Here is a 24,823-nt window from a genome sequence, read left to right as displayed (position 1 = left end):
ATGACCCAAAGTTCTCTCGAAGCCGCGTTCGCCGAGTGACCTGCGCCCAGTGGAGACCGCCATGTGTGGCATTTTGTGCTTCTGATTTGTTCCCCATGAAGCTCACTAATGAGCCGCCATGATGGCTGCCTCCACTCTGCGAAGAAAATGGATAAATTGAATGGAGATAAGGTGACGTTCCTACACCATAAAATAATGCACAGAAACTGGTGGGCAGTTCACGCTTGACGCTTGTATGCAATGTCACCACATCCTGGCATGGCATTAATGATCTGCCCGCTCTGCCACACTCATGCAGCACAAGTATCGGAGACATAATAGAGCTCATTGTTTTCAGGCGACTCGCCCATCTTTTCCGGGCATGCATGAGGTGTGCTTTTTATTTTATCCCAATCTTTCACTCTTAGGGTGGTTTCACACACTGCAGTTTTTGATGCAGCTTTTTCAGCCAAAGCCAGAAATGGATCCAGCAGGAAGAAGCAGTAAAGTCCTTGCTTTATATTTCCCATTCCTTTTGCAATCCACTCATTGTTTTGGCAAAAAAAAAACTGTAGTCCTTTTTCCATAAAACGCTGCGTGTGAAATCCTGCTAATAAAATCTCATTTTGGCATGGGCGATACGGACAGATGGGTTCTGCATGGGAAACTTCTAGTTTGTGGAGATGGCATCGGATCTGTTCATTGCCCCCGTGAACACCGCTCCATTGAAGCAAACTGCTAGTAAGATCCAGTGGAGATGGACGTTTTATAGGTTAAATAGAAGTTCATGTAAATGCCGGCTGTCCATTCACCAGAAAGCCATAAGCGAGACCCCTAGGATCCCCAAGTCTTAAAAACAAGACGGTTCTACAAGAAAAGCCACGCATTTGTCAATCTGGAACGGGCACGCTTTTTATTTATGGGGAACCTTTCGTTCCTCAAGGTGAGTCTTTGATTGAGCATAATCTGGTGGAAACCCATTGGTCAGAAAGGGAACAATTTCTCATAGCGGAAGCGTGAAGGGAAGGCGGTGCAGAAACGCACACAAGAACTTGGTTTCATAAAGGTAATGGACTTGTATTTCAGGGCAATTAACTTTTTCCTCTAATTTAACCGCGTTTATTTTTGCACCTCGATCTTCTCTGCGGAGCCCTCTTTTCCTTTATACTATGCCCTCTGTTATGACTTTCATTTCTTACTTAAAGGAACTCTTCTTTCGAATATTTCAATTGTTCCTGTACATTTCCTCCTTAATAGATCTATTATAAATGTATATACTGCCTGCTTACACCTTCCCTGTCCCAGCCGGTGAGTTAGGTCCAGAATCAACTCGCACAATAAGAACTTCTGTCTGTTTAACCTCCATGTGTTTATTTTTACCACCAGCTCTTTGCCCGAGGAGAAGAGTAAAACGGCATCTGCGTTCGTCTCCAGCTCCGTTCAAAGTGAAAAGCAGGATTCGGAGCACTCGGATGCGGATGGAGAGCAGAAGAGGAGCCGGGCACGGGAGAGAAGAAGAGAAGGACGTTCCAAAACCTTCGACTGGGCAGAGTTCCGACCCATCCAACAAGCGCTGGCTCAGGAGCGGGCTCAAGCAGCGGAGGTCACCAAGTCTGTTTCTTGCTATGACACCACCGAATCGAGGAACGATCTAGGGGATCTGGAAAGGGAGCGAGCGCGGAGGAGAGAAGAACGCAGGAAAAGGTTTGAGAGCTCGGACTCCGTGGAGGAGTCGACAGGTGAAGAAACTTCTTGCATGGAGGTGGACAAAGGACCGGCATCTTCAGATTCCATTGACGGGAGACCAAATGTTGTAGTGGAAATTGAGCAGCGCTGGCAACAAGTAGAAACCACTCCACTAAGGGAAGAAAAACAAATACCCATTGCTCCTCTGCCTTTATCCAATGCTTCCCCGAAACGCACCACGGAAGACATCACAGTCCTCTTGGAAAAGCAGGTAATAAGCAAAGTTCTCATTAGATCAGTGACACAAGCTCGTACATACAAGGTCCTGCTGTGACTTGTGTAGAGATCGAGAATTTGCTACAGGATCGAGAGACACGCAAAACCAATTGGAATTTTCTGTCCCTTTTTTGTTTTCCCGCCCATGGTCCAGCTGGAGCAGTCCCAGAAAGACGTGTCTGATCTCCTGGCAGAAAACCTGGTTCTGCAACAACGACTGAAGGAGGCCTTGGGGCAACAACAAAACGCCAGAGATGGCTACGTCTTACAGGTACCCGGGGCACCTCCTAAACCTGTTCATGGCCACTGCAGAACAGGACAGGTTTACCCGTGTAGTATTAGAACATTATACATAGCTATGCATGCTCTTCTCAAACATATATTCCAGTGGTTTTCAGCTTGCTTCTTCTCCGTCCTATGTGATCAAATTTAAAAATCTTTATTAGGATCGCTGCCGTTCCGGCCAAAATGTCATATTTTTCCACAGACAAGCTGAACGCCATTGTTTCTATCGTCTGTTGTGACTTCTTTCCATCGCGGTCTCTATAACTAGTGCACATTTAGAAGAAGTGAAGGATTTAAAAGCATCTCCCCTCTGTTATTTACTGCATTTCAACATCCGCAAACCTAAAAGCATCTCTGAGTTCATCTTCTCGCTATGCCTAGAATTAGGGCAGAGGGGTCTTCTCACTAACCTCTTGGTGGCTTGTACTGCATGGTGTCATTTTTAAAGCATGGTGTACATCTAATATTTCACTGAGTGTCACATCTGTGGGCTTTTCCTACCAGCGTATAAAAGGTTCAGCAGTTGAGGCTAAATTTTCCGGCTTCCGTCTGTTCCCGTGCTGTATTATTTTTGTTCGTCCGCATGCTTCTCATAACCTTCTATTATTTGCTCTCCCTCCGCTCTGAAATCTCCGTTTTAGCCTTCTTTGTTTTTTTTACTTTTCTAATCCTGATTAATTTGATTTGCTTCTTATGTTTTGTGTTTTTAGGGTAGCAATTTCAAGAGTATTTAAAATTCTTGCAATAAAAAAAAAAATCAAATCTTATTTACTGTATCTTGATTTTTACTTCTTTTTTGTTCCCTACTTTGCATGCTATAGGAGGACATTCATTTCTTATTAGCTCCATGTGATTTTGCTAAGAAAACAATTGTTTTTGTGTTAAAAAAAACAATACTGATCAATAAGCCGCTCTTCTTAGCTCTGCTACCACCCCCCTTATGCCCCCTTTTATTTCCCCCCTCTCTGCCTTCCACTAGATTCATATTAATTTTTCTCCGCCTCCCCTTTTAGAATTTTGTGTCCTTTTTTTGTTTTTGTTTTTTTATGTTCAACAAAATTTCCAGCCAATCTGAACCAGCCTGAAAGTAAAAATGCCTCGCAAAAATGCTGCAAAACGAGGCAAGGAGTTATATTATGGTCCATTCTGACCAGAGGTGTGACACTCAGCCTTGTCAAATGAGAGTGTTCCTAATATCCATGTTTAATCAATTTTTTTAAGACTGAATTGGCAGATCCGTCATCGGATGCCTGGCAGAGACTCCATAAAGTCAATGAAGACCTTCAGAACGAGCTCGAGGCGCAACGTAAGCGTCAGGAGATGCTCAACCATCAACTACAGAGCGTCAAACACAGTTATGGGGAAGCCAAAGATACCATCAGACATCACGAGGCGGAGATTATGAATCTTCAAGCCCGTCTTGGCAGCGCATCTACTGAGCTTTCCATTAAGGAGCAAGCTCTGGCCAAGCTAAAAGGAGACCTAAAGTTGGAAAAGGAAAAAGCTTGTGAAATGCTGGAAGAATGGAAAAATAGTGAAGCGGCACTAAGCTCCCAGCTTAAGGTCTGCCAGCAGAAGCTCAAAGAAGTAGAGTCGTTGCTTTTGGAGAAAAGGCAAGAAATTCGGGAGCTTGAAATGCAACAAGCTCTGCAGAAGGACTATCAAAAAGAAGCCCGAAGGTTTCAAGACAAGCTGGCGAGCCTGCAGGATCATCTGGATGTGAGCGAACAAGCTCAGATCTTAACCGAAGAAAGACTTCAGATGAATTATGAGGAGTTGCTAGACAACTATGAGAAGGAGAAGCAATTATTGATCCTCAACTTGAAAGACACAGAAAATCGTCTTGTGGAATACGAAGAAAAGCTGCAAGAGAAAGACCAGATGATGGAGGTTTTACAGAAAGAGAAGCTCAATCATAGCGCCGAAGCCAGCGTATTCGTTCACCACCTGGAAGAACAGCTGGTGGGGCGGGACGCCAATATTCAGAGATTGAAAGAATGTATTAAAGATCTAGAGTTAGAACGGGACCAGCTTCAAACCACGTGTCAAGAAATGGTCCAGCAGATTGCCGGTTCAGACTCGGACATCTCCAGTTTACAAGACCGACTCGAGGTTCAAGAAATGGAGTACAACCAGTTGAAGAGATCATTGGAGAAATCAACCGAGGCTATTGTGAAGGTTCAAGAGAGTCTCCGAGTCAAAGAGGAAGAAATGAAAACCGTCTATGAGGCTCACGGGAGGCTTATGGAAAAAAAAGATCAGGATATTAATGAAGCGCTTATTAAGATGGCGGCTCTGGGGAGCAGTCTGGAAGATACGGAGGCGAAACTGAAAGCCAAGGAAGAGGCATTGAAAAGCTGGGGTGGGCCATGTTCGGACTCTCAAGCAAAAGAAATGGAGTCCGTTTACCTTCAATTAGAGACTGCGAAACAAAGAATTTCAGATATGGAACAGGGTCTACAGGCTGAAGGTGGGGATGTTTTTGGTGAAGTGTTAGGAAGAGATGGTGTCATGGACATTGGCCATGATGTGCCACTGGCCTCTGTTGACACAAATGTCTCCTACTCAACCGAAAAAGAACAAGACACAGGAGCAAAAAGACAGCGGATACGATTTTCCAGTATTCAGTGTCAGAGATATGCTCATCTTGATGGCACTGAGAGAACCTGGACAAGTAGTCCTCCTCCTGATACAAACCTTGATCAATCTTTCTCTGAAGGAAGGAACTTGCCTGAAATTACTGTTCCAGATGATTCTTCTGGAGCGAATGACTCGGATAGTTGTTTGTCTGTTATCCATTCTCTAGAAAGTAAGCTCTATCTTACAGAGGAAAATCTGAAATACCTGACCCAAAAGCTGGAAAATGAAAAGACCGTTCATCAGGAGACCCTTTTGGCTCTACACAATCAGTGGGCAAAGGCTGAGGCTAGTCTTGGGGAGCAGCTCCAAGCTAGTATAAGTCAGGTCAACACTATGGCTAGACAGATAGAAGAGATGCAAAAAGAAAAATGGAGTTGCCAATCGGAGATGACTAAAAGAGAAATTGCATGTGGTTTAGAAGCCTGTAGTAATCTACTGAAGGAACTACATGGTGTCGACGAATCACACCCAAGTTCTTACTCATTGTCCAGCATTAAGGGTGGTCTGTCAGACAGAATTAATTCTTTACTAAAAGCTCTGAACGATTCATCAGATCCCCAAAGTCTAGATCAGGGTTCCCAAGTAGAATCTGTGCTGCAGCCTCAGGATCCGATCCATAGACTTTCGGAAAAAATAAATTTCCAGGCTCAGTTAATGTATAGAATGGTAGAATCCTTAAAAAAAACCTCTGAAACGAGTCTACAGGTGCCAGAAGGTGAGCACCAAGCCGATTGTTCCACCGATTATCTTGTAGAAATGTTTGCAAGGAAAGTCAAGCTAGAGAGGGATTTCTGGGACAGGGTTGATCAGCTTGGAAAAGCCATTGTGGGGAATGAAGGGATGGGAGCTCCTAAGGAGTCCGAATTAAGTTCAAGTTCTGATCTTCTCCAAACCTTGACAGACAATACTCTGCTCAAAGCAGAGCTTGTCCTGGCTATCCAGAAATCCAAGACTCTGGAAGCCAATCTTAAGAAAGCAGAAGCTGCACTTGAAGGGTTATCTGTGGAGGACGAAGGGACAAAGCCATCTGGGTCTCAGACGTTCAGACACCACCACGTGGTTGACTCTGAACTGTATAGCTCGGAGGACCCCAGTATAGCGCGTTTAGAAGACCTTTCTCTACATTTAAAAGAAAATGCAGATGAACTAAAGAAAATCTCCTGCGCCCTGAAGTCGATGTCGCACGACGATGGTCAAGGAGCCATTCGTAGCCTACTGCAAACCACCCAACAGATCTCCAGCTGTGGACAGTCTAGCGGTTCGCCACCGTTACTGGTACAAGATGCTGTTCTACAGGCCCAAATCTTTTATGTCGCTTGTAAAGCACGGCTTGAATATCAGAGAGAGTTGAGGAGGAGTATCAAGGCTTTGAGCTCGGCTCACTCTGAAGCTTTGTCCAAGGTGCATCGAGACTACCAGGAGATACTTCAGCAGAAGCAAAGTGAACTGTCAGAAGTGTCGGAGAGGGAGAGGAACGCAGCTGCTGCTGTAAACAGTCAGGCCGAAGATACCGAAAAATTCCTCGGAGAGGCCGAAGCTAAATTCAAAGAAACCGTGTCACAGCTCAATAGTGAATACAAGAATGAGATGCAGAACATGAGGGAAAGCTGGATAGAAAAGGAGTACACTTTGAAATCGCAACAGCTAGAGGTGGATAAGAAACTTCAAGCCTCCGAGTACGAAAGGGAAGAAGCCGAGAGGTTTCATTGGGAGAAAATAAAGCGTTTAGAGACTCAGTTTCGAGAGCAGATTCAGGAGCTCCAAATCATTCACCGACATGAAATGAAGACGTTGGAGGATCGATATACACAAAGCATCCAACAGCTCCAGGATACACTTGACAGCTATCATAGGGATCACCCCTATACCCCATCGCCAGTGGACTCCACCACTCGCAGTATCGCTTCTGATCAAGACACAGTTGGTGATGTGGACTCCATGAATGTTCTGAAAGGTCGAATTTTAGAACTTGAAGCCCAGATGGACCTGATGAGAGAGGAACTTGAACAGAGGCATCCGGAAGGCAATACGTCCTCCATAAAGGAGAAATACCAAGCAGACTTTGAGAACCTGAAGGTCTTGTCAGATTACATTATTAAGTCTTATTTTACTATCATCTCATTATTGCTGTTTTTAAGTTCATGGAGTGACTGGTGATGCCCTAAACCAAACCTCTGTGGCCCTTTCATATTCTATTACGTTAGTCGGCTTCTTGTATTCAAGAATGCTTTTGAGCTTCTGTTCTTAATTATTAAAAAAATCTAAATTCTCTGATCGCTGTTAAAGGGTAACTAAACGTTCAACAAACTTCTGACATGTCCGATGTTCTGATTGGTGGGCTCTGAGCACTGAGACCCCCACCAATCCCTAAAACGAAGCGGCAGAAGCGCTAGTGTGAGCACTCAGCCGCTTTGTTTCTGTTCGGCTTTTTCTGGAAATCAATGTCGCGGAGTACGGGCCCAATAGAAAGTCTATGAGCCCGTACTCCGATACATCGGCTTTCCGGAAAAAGCTGAACAGAAACTAAGTGGCTCACACGAGACCTTCTGACGCTTTGTTTTAGTGATTGGTCAGGGGTCTCAGTGCTCGGACCCACCAATCAAAACTTGACATGTCAGAAGTTTGAAAGTTTATTTACCCTTTGACATCCAAGAAGGAATTGGTTACCCTTGTAGACCATTTAGGCTTTTGGTAAATAGTCCTAATCTACACCCAACCATAGAGTATGTTTTAAGGGGGTTTTACACGGGGATATTTTTTGCCCGGTAACAAACGCCGATCACTGATCGACATGCTGTAATTGTTGAGCAATGATCAGGAGTATGGGATTATTAATACGATCATTCGTCTCCATACAGATTGTATATTGTCGGCAGTACAGCCCCTGTTTACGTAGGTAGACGTCCTGCCGACAATCATTTTTATGGCAGCACAAAGATTTGATCAGCCAACGAACAATCATTGGCTCATTCGCTGATTGCTGCCATGTTTACATGGGCCAATGATCGGGTATGGGTGATCTCTCACCTACCATGGTCTAAACCTGGGGCCACTGCGGTATTATTTAGTAACTATATATCACTATTTGAGCACTGTATGGGACTGGAGTGTGTTCACTAGATTGACCATGATCATGTGGCAGGGTTACGTGGGCGCTGTATGGTGGCATACGTTAAAGGATGAAGCCTTTTTCTCCGCTGTGATTTCCCACTTCCTGATGTCCTCCGGAAAACGTTTCATGTTGTTTTTCACAGCTCTTTAAAGTTTCTCATTGAATAATTAGCGTTGTTTTATGCCTGATTAGCCTGTTTTATCCTTTATCTGACTGCAACATAAATGGCTAGAAGGTTTTGTGAATACCAGGAGCAAAAAATGTATGAGAACGACGACAACTCCCACCCGGCTCATTATCCCATAATTAGTCCGAAACCACAAAGATTTCCCGAGTCCGGTCTATCACATCGCCCCTTTTGTTCTGCAGTCGAGTCCTTTCTTTCCCTCTAATTAGCTAAAGTAATCCCGGACTTTGATGAAATCTCAAAAAATTCTCTCAAAATAACATTAACTTCTGACTAAAACCCCCTCATCATTCTGGGTTTCTACCTTGTTTTCTTTTTAGTCACTCCATTACGTGTTGGGCCACCCGTAGCCCATAGAAGAGAGTCTGCCATAGTAAGTTATTTAGGACCACTATCGGGCAAAGTTGTTTACCTGAATATTCGTTCCCGTGGTTGGCGCAGTGTAGATATCTGTAGACGTTGACAAGGTTCCTTTTTCTCGGCCAATTGCGGTCCTTTTTTCTTGTCATATGTCCCTAAACACACACTATTACAGTTGAACCTTTTTATGTAGAGCGGCATAGGCTTGGCGTAAAAGACTACAACCCGATATGTACTTGAGCTGGCACAATCGGGAGACTTTCCTGTAATATCTGTGGTCATCTTTGGGTGGTTGCCCGTCACCAGATTTTGCGGCCTTTAGTCTCCGCCACGGGTTAATCCATTCATATCATCACTCTGTCTTCCCGTTATACTTTGGTTTCTTCAATGACCCTCGTTCTAGCGTTACTTTAAAAGTCTTTATCATCTACAGGCGACCTGTGAACGAGGATTTGCCGCCATGGAGGAAACCCATCAAAAAAAGATTGAGGACCTTCTAAGACAGCACCATCGGGAGCTTGAGAAGTTGCGGGATGAGAAGGAGCGTCTATTAGCAGAGGAGACTGCGGCCACCATATCAGGTCTGATGCTCTATATAAACTATTAGTTAGTGGATCAGGTTCCGACTACTCTACCAAAAGCGCCTCTTCGTTCAACCAGCTTTTCTTCTGCGTCCACCTTTAACGCGTCCGTTTTTCGTTTCACCCTTGCAGCCATTGAAGCAATGAAAAATGCGCACCGCGAGGAACTCGAAAGGGAGCTGGAGAAATCCCACCGCTCTCAAGTCAGTAGCATCAATGCGGACGTGGAGTCATTGCGGAGGCAGTACTTGTAAGTTCTCGCCCTGAAGCTCCAGGCGACTGTTGGGGTGCTTTATCTTTTTCTCCGGGCTGAGATATGGACTGCAGTTGGTATTTGTATTGCGTTGGGCATGTATTTTTAACGACTACCATTGAGGTTCACGTGGTTCTTCTTCCAGGGAGGAGTTGCAGTCTGTGCAGAGGGAGTTGGAAGTCCTCTCCGAGCAATATTCTCAGAAATGTCTCGAGAATGCCCACCTTGCTCAGGCCCTCGAGGCAGAACGCCAAGCTCTACGCCAGTGTCAGAGAGAGAACCAGGAGCTGAACGCCCACAACCAGGTGAATGTTTAATGTCGCTGCCGCCTCTTCGTTTTGAGCCGCGCATTTCTGAGCATTTCATCGGTTTCCATATCTCATTGTTTTCGTTGTTACAGGAGTTAAATAATCGTCTGGCCAGTGAGATCACGCGGCTTCGAAACCTGGTCACTGGAGACGGAGGGGATGTATCTCCCCTCACCCAGGGGAAGGATGTCTATGAGTTGGAGGTAAAATCCTCTACCGGGTATACTAAGCTCTGCACAGACATGGCTGGCATTTACATTCTGGATACTCCGGCACGTTGCGAGCAATAAAAGCCGAAACTGTACACTACCTACAGCAAATACATACAATATCCAGAGATCGTGTACCCACCATGAAAGATCTCCCTCATAGTAAATCTTCTCGGTGGCTCATCTGTATAGATTGTACAGTCTCATGTTAATAAGGATTGTATTTTACATGATCTGCATACAATTGGGTGTATCTGCTTCTGTTCTTATGGTCTGTTGTGTTTCGCAGGTCCTGTTACGTGTGAAGGAGTCTGAGATCCAATACCAGAAGCAAGAGATCAGCTCTCTGAAGGATGAGCTGCAGACCGCTCTTAGGGTAAGAGAGTGGCATGCACCCCTAGGGTTATGTCTTGAATCCTATGCAACCCTTTACAACCTGCTCCCAATGAAAGCCGTCGAGCTGTCCTGTAACGGCTGCTCTAACCCCCTATGTGAAGCTCATATTATTCTCTTCTCACCAAAAGGATAAGAAATACGCCAGCGATAAATACAAGGACATCTACTCTGAGCTGAGCAACGTGAAGGCCAAGGCCGAGTGTGACGTCAGCCGGTTAAAGGAGCAGCTGAAAACAGCCACCGAAATGTTGGGGGAAAAATCCCCTGAGAACGCATCGGTGTCTGGATACGGTGAGGAGTAAAACACAGTAATGTCCTGCGTTAGTCAGTGTTTTTTTTACTCATCGTCTTTTGTTTTTTTTCTTTATTTTTAATGATCTGCAAACCATAGAGGCTCAAATACACCCACGTGACCGATTTCTAAAATTTTTAATTAGGAATTTATTCGTCACATCAAAGTATGAAGTATATCCATTTTCTACAAACATCGGAGGCTTTCGCTTTAAGCATTGCGAGATAAATATTCGTCCTTGTTCCTGACCTGTCAGTAACGCCGTAGCTTCCTAACAAAAATACAGACAAAAATGGACGCTGCGTCAAAGCGGATGATAGATTGTCGCTGTAGGTCATCGTCGTGTGGGATAAAATGATTCACAGGAAGTCGACTTTCTAACTGTTCCCTCCGCTCCACAGATATCATGAAATCTAAGAGTAACCCGGATTTCCTGAAGAATGACAGGTCGACCATCAACAGACAGCTGCGGAACATCAGGTCCAAGGTATGCCGGGTCTCGTACTTCAGGGAATAAAATCTGAAAAGGAATCTGTCGCCCTAACCGATTTCAAGAAATATTGAAGTCCGTCTGATAGAATCTAAAGAACATTTAGTATCAAAGATTTTAAGAGGTTCTCCACCCAAACTATATTTTAGAAAAAAAATCTGCTAAATACCACAGGCTGAGACAGAGAATGACAGTGTGACTGCAGCCAAGCTGGTTCTCGCCTCCCCCGCTGTCCCAATCCTTGAGCTCAGTCATGTCTGGTTGCTAGGGATGCCTTGCCTAACAACCTTTTAAATGGGCTTGTAAGGCAGTGTCTCCCTAGCAACCAGTCTGTCCTAGCGAGTTTGTGACTGAGCTGAGGGTAGAGAAGGGATAAAGACTTGGCGTGACTTTATACCACCGCTTTCGCTATAATTTTATGGGAGAACCTCTTTAATTCGACCCTACGTAGTTTTGTTAAGTAGTCCGGGTTTGTGCCTAGCACTCCGATACCGGCGATCAGGCAGACTTCCGTAATGCATAAAGTCTCTCTGCCGGACAGATTTCCTCCAAATATATACTCCGGTTTTTAGCAATATTTATGTCCGGATTATTGTGCTGTCCCAAAAAATACAATATTATTTGACCCCTCGTATGGTCAAGTCGCCATACGTTTATAAATGACTTGTATTGTAACTTGTTTTTCAAAACCCCAAACGTCACCCCTTTATCCCACCTGATCCTTGTGATTTTATCTCCCTAGTTGGTCACACCGTATAGATCATAATTGTCTGCCTGTTAGTAAGTATATGTGAGTGGTCTTCATCTCACTGGTTAGCCTATGTCCGTGCAGGGTCCCTGCATGATATCACAGACATCCCCCTCCCCTCCCCAGTGTTTACATGGTCAGGGGTGATGGGAAGGGGTTTGAGCACTGTCACATGGGATTCATGCGCTTTCTTTGTCTGTCTGTGTCTGTGTGTCCCTTTGTCCATGGAAGTCCGTAATTGAGCAGGTCTCATGGGATAACTGAAAAGTTCCACGTACCCGGTACCCTGACATGTAGGTAAAAACACGGCCACCGAGCTCTGCATGCACCACTTTTCTCTCCATCCTGAGTGCCACCGCCGGCCCGTTCCTCTCACAGCTGTAATCTTCATTGTGTCAACACCGAGCACCCCAGAAAATGATGGCGCATTTCCCAGAATGCTCCATGTTAAACTCTATGTATTAGGCTTAGGTTAGCTACGGTTTTATTGGATTGGCTGAACATTAACCATTGAATGGCCGCTATTATTACATACACAGAAACTGACCTTGCATGCTACAGATTGTACTGAAGCCCTTCCGAGCAGAACCCGACACTTTCAGATTTCCGCTATACTCCTAGGCCTCATACACACGACCGTAATCTTTATCCGTAATGGCAGATAAAAATACTGCTCCATTCCTTTCCATGGGCCACGGACACCTAACCGTATATTTATGGGTGAGTGTCCAGGCCGTCGAAATGACCCGCAAAAAATAGGACGTGTCCAATTTTTTCCATTTACAGACCGCGCTTCTATACTTTATAGCCGGAGCACGGCCCGCGGGTGACAGTCCGCGGCTCGTCCGTGCCGTAATGACGGACCGTACACACGGTTACGACCGTGTGCAGGGGGCATAAGGCCGGGTTCACACTGAGTTTTTTGCAGGAGGAAAATCTGCCTCAAAATTCCGTTTGGAATTTTGGGGCAGATTTTGCTCTGCCCGCACGACTATTTTCGCTGCGTTTTTCGCCCGCGGCCATTGAGCGCCGCGGGCATAAAATGCAGCGAAATACGCTTTCTCTGCCTCCCATTGATGTCAATGGGAGGTCAGAGGCGTAAACGCCCGAAGATAGCGCATGTCCCTTTTTTCCGCTAGCCGGTTTTTCCGCTCGTGGGAAAAAACCCACCTCCGTCTGCCATTGAAATCAATGGGAGGCATTTTCGTCCGGTTTTTGGCGCGGTTTCCGTGTCAAAAAACTCGGTGTGAACTCCCCCTGAGGGTTTACCACGTATGAACATTGTGATGTGTTTTGTTCTGGACTCGTTGTGTTTGACATAAGTCTGTGAGTCCCGGGGTCTTCATACTCTTTGTGCCCATGGACGTCCTGTTCATGTCCTGTGTCCTGCTCAGAATGCGGGGACATCTCCCTAATATTCATACAGACGCACCTTTTACAAAACACTGGAACTCTGCTGCGTTGCTTTCTGGGAGTTGTATTTTGATCTTGTTGATTTTTTCCCCTGTCCGATTGCTATACGGTAGTATATGGCAGTATGCTGTACATCTCCCACAATGCAATGCAACAGAACATCCTCTGTACATACACTGAACCAGCAGAGGGTGGCACGGAGATGCGAGATCAGAGAGAAGTTCAAATAAGTTTTCAGATTCTTGCATTTTTAACCCAGTTAGCCATTAAAGATGAAGCTTGAAGTCTGAATTATTTGTTTCTAGTAATGCCAAAATACAACATCAATCCGATCGATAGAACAAAGTGGCAATGTCGCTAGATAATCCTCGTGCCACTTTGCTTCCTGGCGGCTCTGCTTTTTCTGATTAGCCACATGGCCGTCCATTCATGAAGTGGCACGAGGCTTTCCTAGCACCACTTCATTCTGGCGATTGACTAGGGACACATCACTCAGATCCGAACTATTTGCCACCCATGTCTGAGACGACTCCTTTAACCAAGGTAATACCCCCCAATAGGACTTGTACTCAGACTTTCATACTTGTGTGTTTATAAAACCTTGCTTGGAAAATTTGATGACTGATGGGACAATGGACTATGTGACGTTTAGTGTGCGGTGCGCTTTGTTTTCAACTATGAAGACAGATCCTGCTGCGAATTCCCTAGGTTTACTCTTTTCATCCGATGATGGCCCCTCAGACGGCCCGGCAGGGGCGTGTGATAATGAAACCTTCATTTTAAGAGATTTATTATGAGGCACAACGGACCTTTTAATTCTCTTTTTTCAGCATGAACCTATAACCCAGCTCAAGAACAGATTCAGGACCAAACCCTTTAACACTAATAGCGTAATTCCCCCTTAACCCTGTATTGGGGCCCACGGTTCTGGTCTCTCTTCACGTATGGTATTTGCACTCATTTTCCTCACATCCATCTGTCATGTGTGACTTCTACCAAGACACCCCTGTCACCCTTCAGCATGCAGAACTAATCTCCTCCCGTGTCGTGTGTGCGCTTCTCCACTGGCACTTGTGCCCTGTCGTCACGTCCTTGTCTTAACATTTGCCGTCTTTTCTCTTTTCCCCATCGCAGAGCCTGAAGGAGGGGCTGACAGTCCAGGAGCGCCTTAAAATCTTCGAATCCCAGGACTACAAGAAACACTAACATCTCCCAATTTCTGCTGCGTCTCCATCGGATGTGGAGCGGACCTGCACCGCCACGGATCCAACGGGCCTCAGGGGACTCTGATGTGCAGCTCTTTTGCATGTCACGTGGGTCTTTGAAATGTGCAAGACCATTCAGGTGTTGAAATGGTTAATTCCTGTGGGTACCTCTCCAGCTCAATGTCTTTCCCTAACCCTCTCCCCCTCTCGGATTAGGGCACATTAACTCGCCTTCATCATCTTGTCAGAGCTTTAACTCTCATTGAGAATTGTCAGTATTAAGGCAGCGCTGCCGATCAATAAGCTATCAGGTGTGACATTGGACCTTCGGGCCTCGTGCTGGGCCCATAGTGTGATAGACGCTGCTGTCTGCAGAAGAGATGATCGCGGACAGGGAAATGTGACAGGGCTACCTGCCCGAGTACAATCGGCACAAAGCCCCTCACTCTCTCCCCAGTGTATGTAGTTATTTATAGATGTTTGTGTGTGTAAAATATGTGTACAGGATGCGAACTGCAAAACGACTCTCCGTCCGATATTCAGATCTGGTGGATGTCCTATGCCTGATGCGGTAGTTTCCGGGTGGTCTCCTTTCCTCCGCTTGCCCTCTTTGACGGCGGACATAACACCGCCCAGGCAGCCATGTTTGCTGTACTGATAACGCAGTCTCATTAGTGTCTTGTCCCTGCCGAACGTGGGGTCTGTATCCTGCCGACAGGTGGTTGGGCCAGTAACATGTCTCCACAATTGAGGTCATTTTTTTTTTTTTTAGTAGTATCTGATGTTTCCTAAATTTTTGAGAATGAATAAAGACTTGCACTTTTAGTCGTCTCTCCTCAGCCGGTCAGTACGATATCAATCACAAATATAGCTTTCTGTATTATAGGGATATTCTGCCGGCTGTTCCAGACCATTGTACCATTTCAGTTTTTAACGCTTTGAACTTTCTTTTTCTATTCAACGTTGTTTCTCCCTTTTAAGGGAATCTTGAAAACCTGCTGCTTTAATGTAGCATCTGGTGTAATCCTAAAACTGGACATGACTGATAATTTTGTGAGGTTACGAGGGCCGTTGCCTGCATTGAAGCCACTTTAGGTAGTATATTATGCAACAACTTAATGTTATGTCTTATGTGGATTCCTCCAAGTGCATGGCTTTTACTTTTCCTCCTGTGTGGTGTTTATAAGGACGCTCACGCAGCTTAGCACGGTGTGTCCGATAACATATTAGGAAGTGGCTACAAACTGGAGCTTTATTACGGTTTCCTTAGCTCCATTTTGGGCTGAACCAATTTTCATGGGAACGTAGCCTATCCATTCACCAAGAAGCAGTGGTATCACAATGCATTTCATGGGCCCAAGTAATATTAGTGAAAATGCAGCCTATCCATTCACTAGGAAAATATCATTGATTCTTGGTCAATTAATAGGGCTTACTCTCAGGATCACCGGTCCAGCCTATGAAAGGGGTTGAACACTTGCTGATAAGGTAGCAGTGTGGACTGACACCGTTGAAGGCAGGTAAAGGCTTTTCCCGAAGTGCCCTCTAGTGTCTGGGTTTGGCTCCTAGGAGGACTTGGTAGGTGAAATGACTTTGGAAGTATGTGATGATGTCATTGACCTGCTCCTGGCGTCGTAAAGTGACTTTAATTATATTCGAGAAGGTTTGTTATGTTTTTTTTGCGTACGTGGTTGTTTTTCGGAATGTTGTATTTTCTTTCGCATTGGAAAATATGTTTGTTAGAGGCTTGCTGAGAGGATAGAACATTGTATCCTCGTCTACAGCCTCCTAAGAATAGGAGGGTCTCCTCCGGCACTCATAGGGTTCATTATCCACCGGCCGTTCCCTTTGAAGGGAATGTTGTGTTTTTCAACCCAGCCGAGTGTCTGAGGGGCTGCGAATGGATGAATTGAGGCTCAAAGTAAGTGACCGGCGTGTCATTGTTATGTGCAGTCCTGTGATCGTATGTAGGCCGATGGTTGAGGAGGCAGAGAGGAGCTGACCACTATGGGGGTTAGTAGTCGAGCCGCAGATCGGAGAAAAAAAAAATCCTTACGGTTTGTGCTGTGTAGTCTGTTATTATTACTTCATTATGGAACTTTCATGTCATGGCAGCTGTTTTGCTACAGAAATATTTTTTGCTGTATTTTTCTCATAGGTGGGTGAGTCACCATGAGGTAACATTTTATAGAAGTAGCTATGAGGGCTTATTGTAGCGAGGCTTTGGAAATGGTCCTGTGTTTTTACTTCCAAATTTTTATGTTGTCGTCACAAAAATGTCAATTGCTGTGCCGCCAGCGCCACCTTGTGTCTAGTTGTTGTCACTGCAGAAAAAAGTGACATCAGATGGCAAACGGCTTAAAAAAATATCCATTTAATACTGCAAATGTCAATGAGGGCGTCTTCAGAATAATACCTTGCATCCCATTTATAGGGTTAGTTTAGTCTCCAAAATCAATAATGCCACCAACAATGACCATGCGACCTTGTAGATCAGTTGTTTTTCTTTTCTACTTTCTTCAATAGGTTTCCATTCACTTGTACAAGTCTCCACAAGAGAATTATTTCTCTTCCATGTCCTGCCCCTGGATATCAGAATCTCCACCTGATGACATGTTATTGGCCCATTTATCCTATTTATGACCCCCAGATTTGCAGGATATTGAACTGATGACTTGTGCCTTTCCTCAGTGATCCTTTAGCAGCCTCTTCAGTATTATAGCATCATCTAGAATATGTCCTGGTATTTCAGCGTAACCTAGGTCACCGGTGCCATGATTTATCGATACCCAGCGTAGAAATGGGCAAATATCGGACTGATTTATGATCACCCCAGACTATGCGCATCTCGCGATATCCTACAAGTAATTTAGAAGGCCGTGGAGAAAAGTCGCTGCAAAACCTGGAGTATTGAGTCAGTTGCTTCTCTGTATACCAAGTTTACACACATTTTTTTTCTTTTAAAGGAGAGTTTGAGGGGTAGCGGGTTCAATCCTGTCATGTGCTAGTATGTATATGGTCGTAATGTATTTAGTTTTTTTTTGCGATTCAGCGTCTTCTCCTGCAGATGGCAGACCATGGGACCCCAGCAAGGGTAGAGTTAGTGCATGCGCAGGTCCCACCGATAAATCACTTGTCTGTTTTAAATGCCAGATAATTTAAGAAAACCTGTATAGTATTCAGAACATACTTTGTACATATTTCTTAATTCCAGAGATAGTGAGGTTTGTGTCCGACTTGTGTTTTTAATCTTAAATCCCAGATGTTTTATTTTCTTTTTTTCTTCTTTGAATCTTGTGGATTGAGTGTAACATTTGGAGTTAAATGACCCTCTAAAGTTTTGATAATGTTTTAGAACCTCACCGAATGTGAGTCCTGCATTTTTCTGTCCCGTGTAATATATATATATAAATATACGTTGTAGAGGATTGTACAGCCGGCCTCTGACCAGTATTCCACATTCCTCCAAGTGAGCGCCTGTGTCCCCTTCTCGGGGGTAACAGGTGCCGGCTGCTGAAGTGAACTGAGTCTTCTGTCGCCTGTGGGTTTCGGCAGCATCGATTTTTAAGAGGAGATAATGTTTTGTGTAATATGTAAATAACACTCACACTTTTTTTTTTTCTTGTCCTGTAACTTGGTTCATGACTGTTTCGGCTCCTTTGTGGCCAGTGCTCTTCATTGTAACTGGTTCTGGCACTGAAAGGGTGTAGGTGCCGCTACGAACCTTATGCACTGTTCTGCCGTAGAACAACATCTAACCAAAAGATTTTTGAACCTACAAAATTGTGGTATTAATACTATATAATAGGACCTCACCTGCTCCTTTGGTTCGTCCACAATTTGTTACTGTAGGATATTTTGTTTCATGATTATTACGTTGTTTTTTTTTTGGTTTGTCCCAAATAATTCAACATCCCAATGTGGTTCTACAGCTGGTAATGTGAAGGGCCCTTGAGGATCAGATGGTAGTGAATTGCACTTCCTGACGTCTCCAGCACCATCAGTCATTGACATTTGTAGCACTGACGTAGCGGGCCGGCGGCCGCTGACACTAGAGCTGCGGATGACCTTAACGTTAAAGCAGTTTCTGTCCGTACGTGACGCCGCAGCTGTAGTGCCGCGGGATGCTTGAGCCTAAGGCTGGAATTACACATGCGGTTTTTGGAGTCCGAGCCGGGAGTGGATCCAAAAAGAAGGGAAGTATAAACAAGGGACTTGTACATTTAATTCCTTGTGGATCCGTTTCTAGCTTTGGCTCAAACTGCATGTGTGATTCTAGCCTATCTTTGATTATATACAGCCCCTCCCCAACTTCTACCATCTGCCTTGGCCACACCATGTGCACCCCCTAGGGGGCGCTCACTGGACAGCCCAATAAAATATGCAAGAAACAACCCAACTCCAGAAAAGACAGGGATACCAGAGAGACCTAGTTCTACTGTCTGGACGTATATCGATCTGTCAGTCTCAAAATTACTTTAACTTTTTAATTGTTTTTTTATGACGCCCTGCGCTGCATCTTATGGTTCAGTAAACTCTTTACCTCTGGTTGGCCCCCGTGTGTACATCAGGGCTGCAGGGTTTATTGCAGGCAGCAAATGGGCTTAAAACTACATTAATATGTCTCTCAGTACAACATATAGTATGAATGCTTTCATATTTTTTCTTCCTTTTTGTGGTAATATTTTAAAGGAAACCTGTCACTAGCATTCCATCTATTTAACCAGCAATACCTGGTGGAAGTGGGTGAAAAATCATTTTTACATAAGTCGGCGCTGTACATTTAGAAATCAGTTATTTAGTGTTCCCGCGCCGTATGCTAATGAGCATAAAAGTAATATCTTCGTTCCTCAAGCCTTTCTGGTTAACCCCGCCTCCTTACTTTTGATTGACAGCATTCAGGGTGGGCCAGTTTTTGGCGGTAGGCGGGCATAAAAACTGGATTATTCCCATAAAAGCTGCAAAATGTTTGCGGACCGTTATTTACAGTCAGAGGACTTTAGGAGAGGGTAGAACGCCAATGAGCTTTTGACAGTAGCAGCCAGCGAGGGGTGAGTAGAGCTCAATAGGTGAAATGCTGGTGACAGGTTCCCTTTTAAGTTCATTCTTCAATTTACCTGTTCCCTGCAACTCACTTCGGTCACGTTATTTCTTCCCGCCGGATGCGTGCGACTCGCTAGGTTCCTGTGGATGTAGCTGATCATTTTTATTTTGTAAATATTATTACTTAACTTTACATAAACTATATCGTAATAAACTATTTTTGCACCACCCTTTACACGCTGTCTGAGTGTTCTGTCTATTAGTTGAGCAGTGGATGGATGGGAACGATCTCCAAATGTAGATAACTCTACCCCCCTGCTTTATTCCTCTACATCTATGTGGAAGAAGTGACACCCGTATCAGAGCACCATAAAGCTGCCATACACTATAGATAGCGGTCAGCCGATTGTTCGACCGACTGCTATTCCTGACTTCTCCATACAAATGGCAGCTCTGCCAAGCGTGCATGTTTTCAATAGGGAGAAAGTCGCCAAGAAGACCCTACTCTCCCCTGACAGGTTTGGCCGGCGTACGTTTAACGTGTAAGGCCAGCTTTTCACACTGCGGTTTTTTTGTTTTGGTAGTTTAACTCATTAAGAGAAATGGGAGTTTATCAATCAAAAACGCAGTGTAAGGCTATGTTCACATCACCGTTCCTTTCCGCTCAGGAGCTCCGTTGGGTTAACCCCTGGATGGAAAGGCAAACCGAAACCTAAGCTTCCGTTTCCCTCATCATTGAACTCAATGGTGATGGAAACGTTGCTAATGGTTTCCGTTTGTCACCATTGTGACCGGGTTCCGTGGATTTTGACCGAATTAATAGCGCACTGAACCTTTAGCAACGTTTCCATCACCATTGATATCAATGGTGAAGGAAACGGAAACTTTGGTTTGCCTTTCCATTGAGGGGTTAATCCAATGGAACCCCCCCCCCCCCCCCCTCAATGGAAGGGCAACCGTAATGTGAACAGGCCCTAAACCCAGCCTTATGGTTTTCAAAGCTGTAACCCTCATATCATCTCCCTTAGCAGCTAGTCAAAGGAGGGGGAGGTGTAACAGGTAAAGTGTTAGGGTAGATGCGATGCATTGCAGCTTTATGATAAAATAAACTAAAATAAAGCATGTCGTTTTATGAGATGTACTGTGGAATAGTTTAAGGCTGGGTTCACACTGAGGTTTTTGCAGGCAGAAAATCTGCCTCAATTTCGTTTGTGGAGTTGAGGCAGATTTTCGCCTGCGGCCATAAATGCCGCAAAATACGCTTTCTCTGCCTCCCTTTGATGTCAATGGGAGGTCAGAGGCGTAAACGCCCAAAGATAGGGCGTGTCCCTCCTTTTTCCCGTGAGCCGTTTTTTTCCGCTCGCGGGAAAAAAAACACCTCCGCCTCCCATTGAAATGTCAAAAAACTGTGTGAACTGAATCTTAGGCAGTTGTGGGAAAATACTGCAGAGTAAGGCTAAATGCACACAATGCATATTACGTGCGGTTCTGCTGCACGTATTTGCAGCGTAATACAGTACCAGCAGACCATGAGATTCCAGGGAATGTCCTGTCCACTCTGCAGTATTTTTCAGGACGGAAATCTGGTTGCGGTCTATTTTGGAAAATGATTGTTTGCGAATTCGATCCCTGTTTTTTCTAGAGAAATACGCAGTAAAACCCGCAGAATGAAAACGCTGATTTCCGCAAAAACCGCCCTGAAAAACGGTGTGGTTTTCTGCGTATTTTCCGCAGCAAAACACGCAACATGTGCATGCCCGAGAATACTTTTAAAAATAGAAGTGTTCGTTTGTATTTTGTTAATGGATCAAATCAAGACACTTCCTAATGACATTGGCTGTATGTTTGGGTCCCCCGAAACAAAGTGATATGGCCCCCAAAGAGCCCTGATCTCAACAGCATGGAGTCTGTCTGGGATTACCTGGAGAGAAGAATTTGAGGAAGTAACTTTAGTTCTCCAAGCTGTTTGGATCAACCTCCCTGCTGCGTTCCTCCAAAAATGGGGTGCAAGTACCTAGAAGAATTGATGCTGTTTTGAAGGCAGATTTCTCTTCTGTTCATTCACTTTACACACTTCAATTAATAAAATGCAAACCGTTATTCCCCACCCTGCAAATGGAGCATATGGACCCGGATACCGTGACGGGTGGGGGGTCCTAGCTGTTGTAACACCGCCAATCATTTATGGCATATCCTTTTGAAAGAATGGGGGAAAAAAACCCTTTAGGTCAAAGTAAAATACAATTTAAGACCACTTTCACACGGCAGTAGTTGTGAAGCAAATCCAGGAGTAGGTCCAAAACAGAACAGGTACCAGTCTTTACACTACACTTACATACGTTTAGTCAGCTGAGGACCCTCCATTACCCTTCGCTGACATGTGACAACTACCCTGACAAAAGGGAAGCCTACCCTTGAATCTATAGGATTACAACCAGCACAAGTCCGTTACTCACTATATTATGGAGTTGTAGACGCCTCAAAGTGAAACTTCATAAAAACAGAGCACTCCAACCAATACATCCTGTTACCAGCCTATTCCAATGCACCCATTTAAGAGACGTCATGAACTCTCCTGACCATAGTTCACGACATATCCATTTAACGGTTACCATTAACCCCTTAATGACCGCCGATACGCCTTTTTACGGCGGTCATTAGTGGGCTTTATTCTAGAGCGCCGCTATTCTACGTCGCTGCTGTAGAATAAAGTAAACAGAGCAGGGAGCCGTGAAATCTCCCTGCTCTCAGCTGCCAGAGGCAGCTGAGGGCTGGGGGCGTCCCTGCTCTGCCGGGTGAGATCGATATTAGTATCGATCTCACCCGTTTAACCCTTCAGATGCGGTGCACAATAGCGAGCACCGCATCTGAATGGTTTTGGAGGGAGGGAGCTCCCTCTCATCTCACTGACACCCGGCGATAAAATCGCCGAGTGTCTGTGTCTTCTATGGCAGCCGGGGGTCTAATAAAGACCCCCAGGTCTGCCTGCAGCGAATGCCTGCTAGATCTTGCCGCAGGCATGACCTAGCAGATGCCTGTCCGTTTTAAACGGACAGGCAGTAATACACTGCAATACAAAAGTATTGCAGTGTATTATAATAGCGATCGGAGGATAGTGAAGTCCCCTAGTGGGACTAGTAAAAAAGTTTAATAAAGTTATTTTTAAAAAAAAGTGAAACAAAAAAAATGAAAAACCCACTTTTTCCCCTTAGAAAATGCTTTACTATTAAAAAAAACTACAATAAAGCAAAAAAGTTACACATATTTGATATCCCCGCGTCCGTAACGACCCCGACTATAAAGCTGTTACATTATTTAACCCGCACTGTGAACGCCGTAAAAAAATAAAATAAAAAACATTGGAAAAATTGCTGTTTTCTGTTAATCCTGACTTAAAAAAAATGTGATAAGTGATCAAAAAGTCGCATCTACTCTCAAATGGTACCAATAAAAACTGCAAGTCGTCCCGCAAAAAACAAACCTTATACAGCTATGGCGACGCAAAAATAAAAAAGTTATAGCTCTTCAAATGTGACAATGGAAAAATGTAAAAAATGGCTTGGACATTAGGGCCCAGAATGCAAGCAGGGGGAAGGGGTTAAGGGTATGTGCACACGATATCGACAATTACGGCTGAAATTACGGAACTGTTTTCAGGAGAAAACAGCTCCTGCATTTCAGACGTAATTGCTCGTACTGACGTTTTGCGAGGAGTCAATTACGGGCGTAATTTGGAGCTGTTCTTCATTGGATTCAATGAAAAACGGCGCAAATTACGTCCCAAGAAGTGTCCTGCATATAATGTATATAAGTGTCCTGCACTTCTTTGCCGAGGCTGTAATTTTATGCGCCGTTTTTTGACAGCGACGCGTAAAATTAAAGGTAGTCTGCACAGTACATTGGCAAACCCATTGAAAGCCATGGGCAGATGTTTGCCGACGTATTGGAGCCGTCTTTTCAGGCGTAATTCGAGGCGTAAAACGCCTCGTTTACGCCTGAAAATAGGTTGTGTGAACCCAGCCTAAGGACTATGGTGACAGATGCCACTATTCCGCATCTGCCACAGTTTACGCTTAAAGAGGCTCTGTCACCACATTATAAGTGCCCTATGTCCTACATAAGGAGATGGGCGCTATAATGTAGGTGACAGCAGTGCTTTTTATTTAAAAAAAAACAACAATCTGTTTTCACCACTTTATTAGTGATTTTAGATTTATGCTAATGAGTTGCTTAATGCCCAAGTGGGTGTATTTTTTACTTTAGACCAAGTGGGCGTTGTACAGAGGATTGTATGACGCTGACCAATCAGCATCATGCACTCCTCTCCATTCATTTACTCTGCGCATAGGGATCCTGTTAGTATAAGACAGCACATACTGTAAGGATCTAACACATTAACAATACTGAAGTGTTTAGACAGTGAATAGACATTCCACGGGATGTCTATTCACAATCTCTGCACTTCGTTACTCCTGTCTGTGGTAGTTACAGCAGAGGAAGTGTGATCTCGTTGTAACCTGTCATTTACAGCGAGATTACGCTTGCTCTGCTGTAACTACCACAGAAACAGTAACGAAGTGCAGAGATTGTGAATAGACATCCCGTGGAATGTCTATTCACTGTCTAAACACTTCAGTATTGTTAATGTGTTAGTATAAGACAGCACATGTAAATGAGTAAATGAATGGAGAGGAGTGCATGATGCTGATTGGTCAGCGTCATACACTCCTCTGTACAACGCCCACTTGGTCTAAAGTAAAAACATGCCCACTTGGGCATTAAGCAACTCATTAGCATAAATCTAAAAGCGTTAATAAAGTGGTAAAAATAGATCGTGTTTTTTTTTAAATAAAAAGCATTGCTGTCACCTACATTATAGCGCCCATCTCCTTATGTAGGACAAAGGGCACTTATAATGTGGTGAGAGTCTCTTTAACATACACATCGCAAGCTTTTTCCAAACTAGTACATTAAATGTAAGCAACGTGAACAGTGCATAGCCATAAATGCCTGATAGGTATGTGTTCCATAGGTGGGACCCCCACCTATCTCTTGGATTCTGGTCCTCCAACCCACGTTGTGAGGTATTTACTGGCCGCAGCATCCAGGCAGCAAAGTGGTGGCTGAGATTTACGGAAACTGTTGTTGGGATGAAGCACCGCTGTTCGGGAGAGAGATGCGGCTCTCACCTCTGGGACCTGCACCTATCAGACATTTATGGTATACCTGTAGATATGCAATAAAATCTTTGATGGACATTCCCCTGCCCAGGAATTACAGCTGTAATAGGGACTTGTGAGTTGTTCAATAAACGTTTTTCTTTTTTGTAAATGAGCTACTTTTACTCCGAAAAACAAGAA

At 44.5% G+C, this 24,823-nt stretch overlaps 1 protein-coding gene across 8 annotated transcripts in view; it reads left to right on the top strand.

Moving 5' to 3' along the window:
- The window catches only part of MPRIP (myosin phosphatase Rho interacting protein), a 93,615-nt gene extending 73,917 nt beyond the window's left edge, over positions 1–19,698 (top strand). For 3 of the 8 annotated variants that reach the window (XM_075830671.1, XM_075830667.1, XM_075830673.1), the window contains 11 exons: positions 1,366–1,936; positions 2,096–2,212; positions 3,448–6,942; positions 8,959–9,106; positions 9,239–9,356; positions 9,505–9,664; positions 9,760–9,870; positions 10,166–10,252; positions 10,401–10,563; positions 10,966–11,051; positions 14,350–19,698. In XM_075830671.1, coding sequence (XP_075686786.1) covers positions 1,366–1,936; positions 2,096–2,212; positions 3,448–6,942; positions 8,959–9,106; positions 9,239–9,356; positions 9,505–9,664; positions 9,760–9,870; positions 10,166–10,252; positions 10,401–10,563; positions 10,966–11,051; positions 14,350–14,421 — 5,128 coding nt within the window. In that variant the 3' untranslated portion in view covers positions 14,422–19,698. Of the gene's footprint in view, positions 1–1,365; positions 1,937–2,095; positions 2,213–3,447; positions 6,943–8,958; positions 9,107–9,238; positions 9,357–9,504; positions 9,665–9,759; positions 9,871–10,165; positions 10,253–10,400; positions 10,564–10,965; positions 11,052–11,796; positions 11,845–12,033; positions 12,096–14,349 lie in introns of all 8 variants that reach the window. The other 5 variants (XM_075830668.1, XM_075830669.1, XM_075830670.1 and 2 more) reach the window with 5 other exon arrangements.
- Positions 19,699–24,823: the final 5,125 nt, after the last annotated feature.

The sequence above is a fragment of the Rhinoderma darwinii genome, chromosome 6 (assembly GCF_050947455.1).
Source record: "Rhinoderma darwinii isolate aRhiDar2 chromosome 6, aRhiDar2.hap1, whole genome shotgun sequence".
Taxonomy (NCBI): Eukaryota; Metazoa; Chordata; class Amphibia; order Anura; family Rhinodermatidae; genus Rhinoderma; species Rhinoderma darwinii.
The sequence above is the reverse complement of the archived record's forward strand: the minus strand, read 5'-3'. Positions and strand labels throughout refer to the sequence as shown.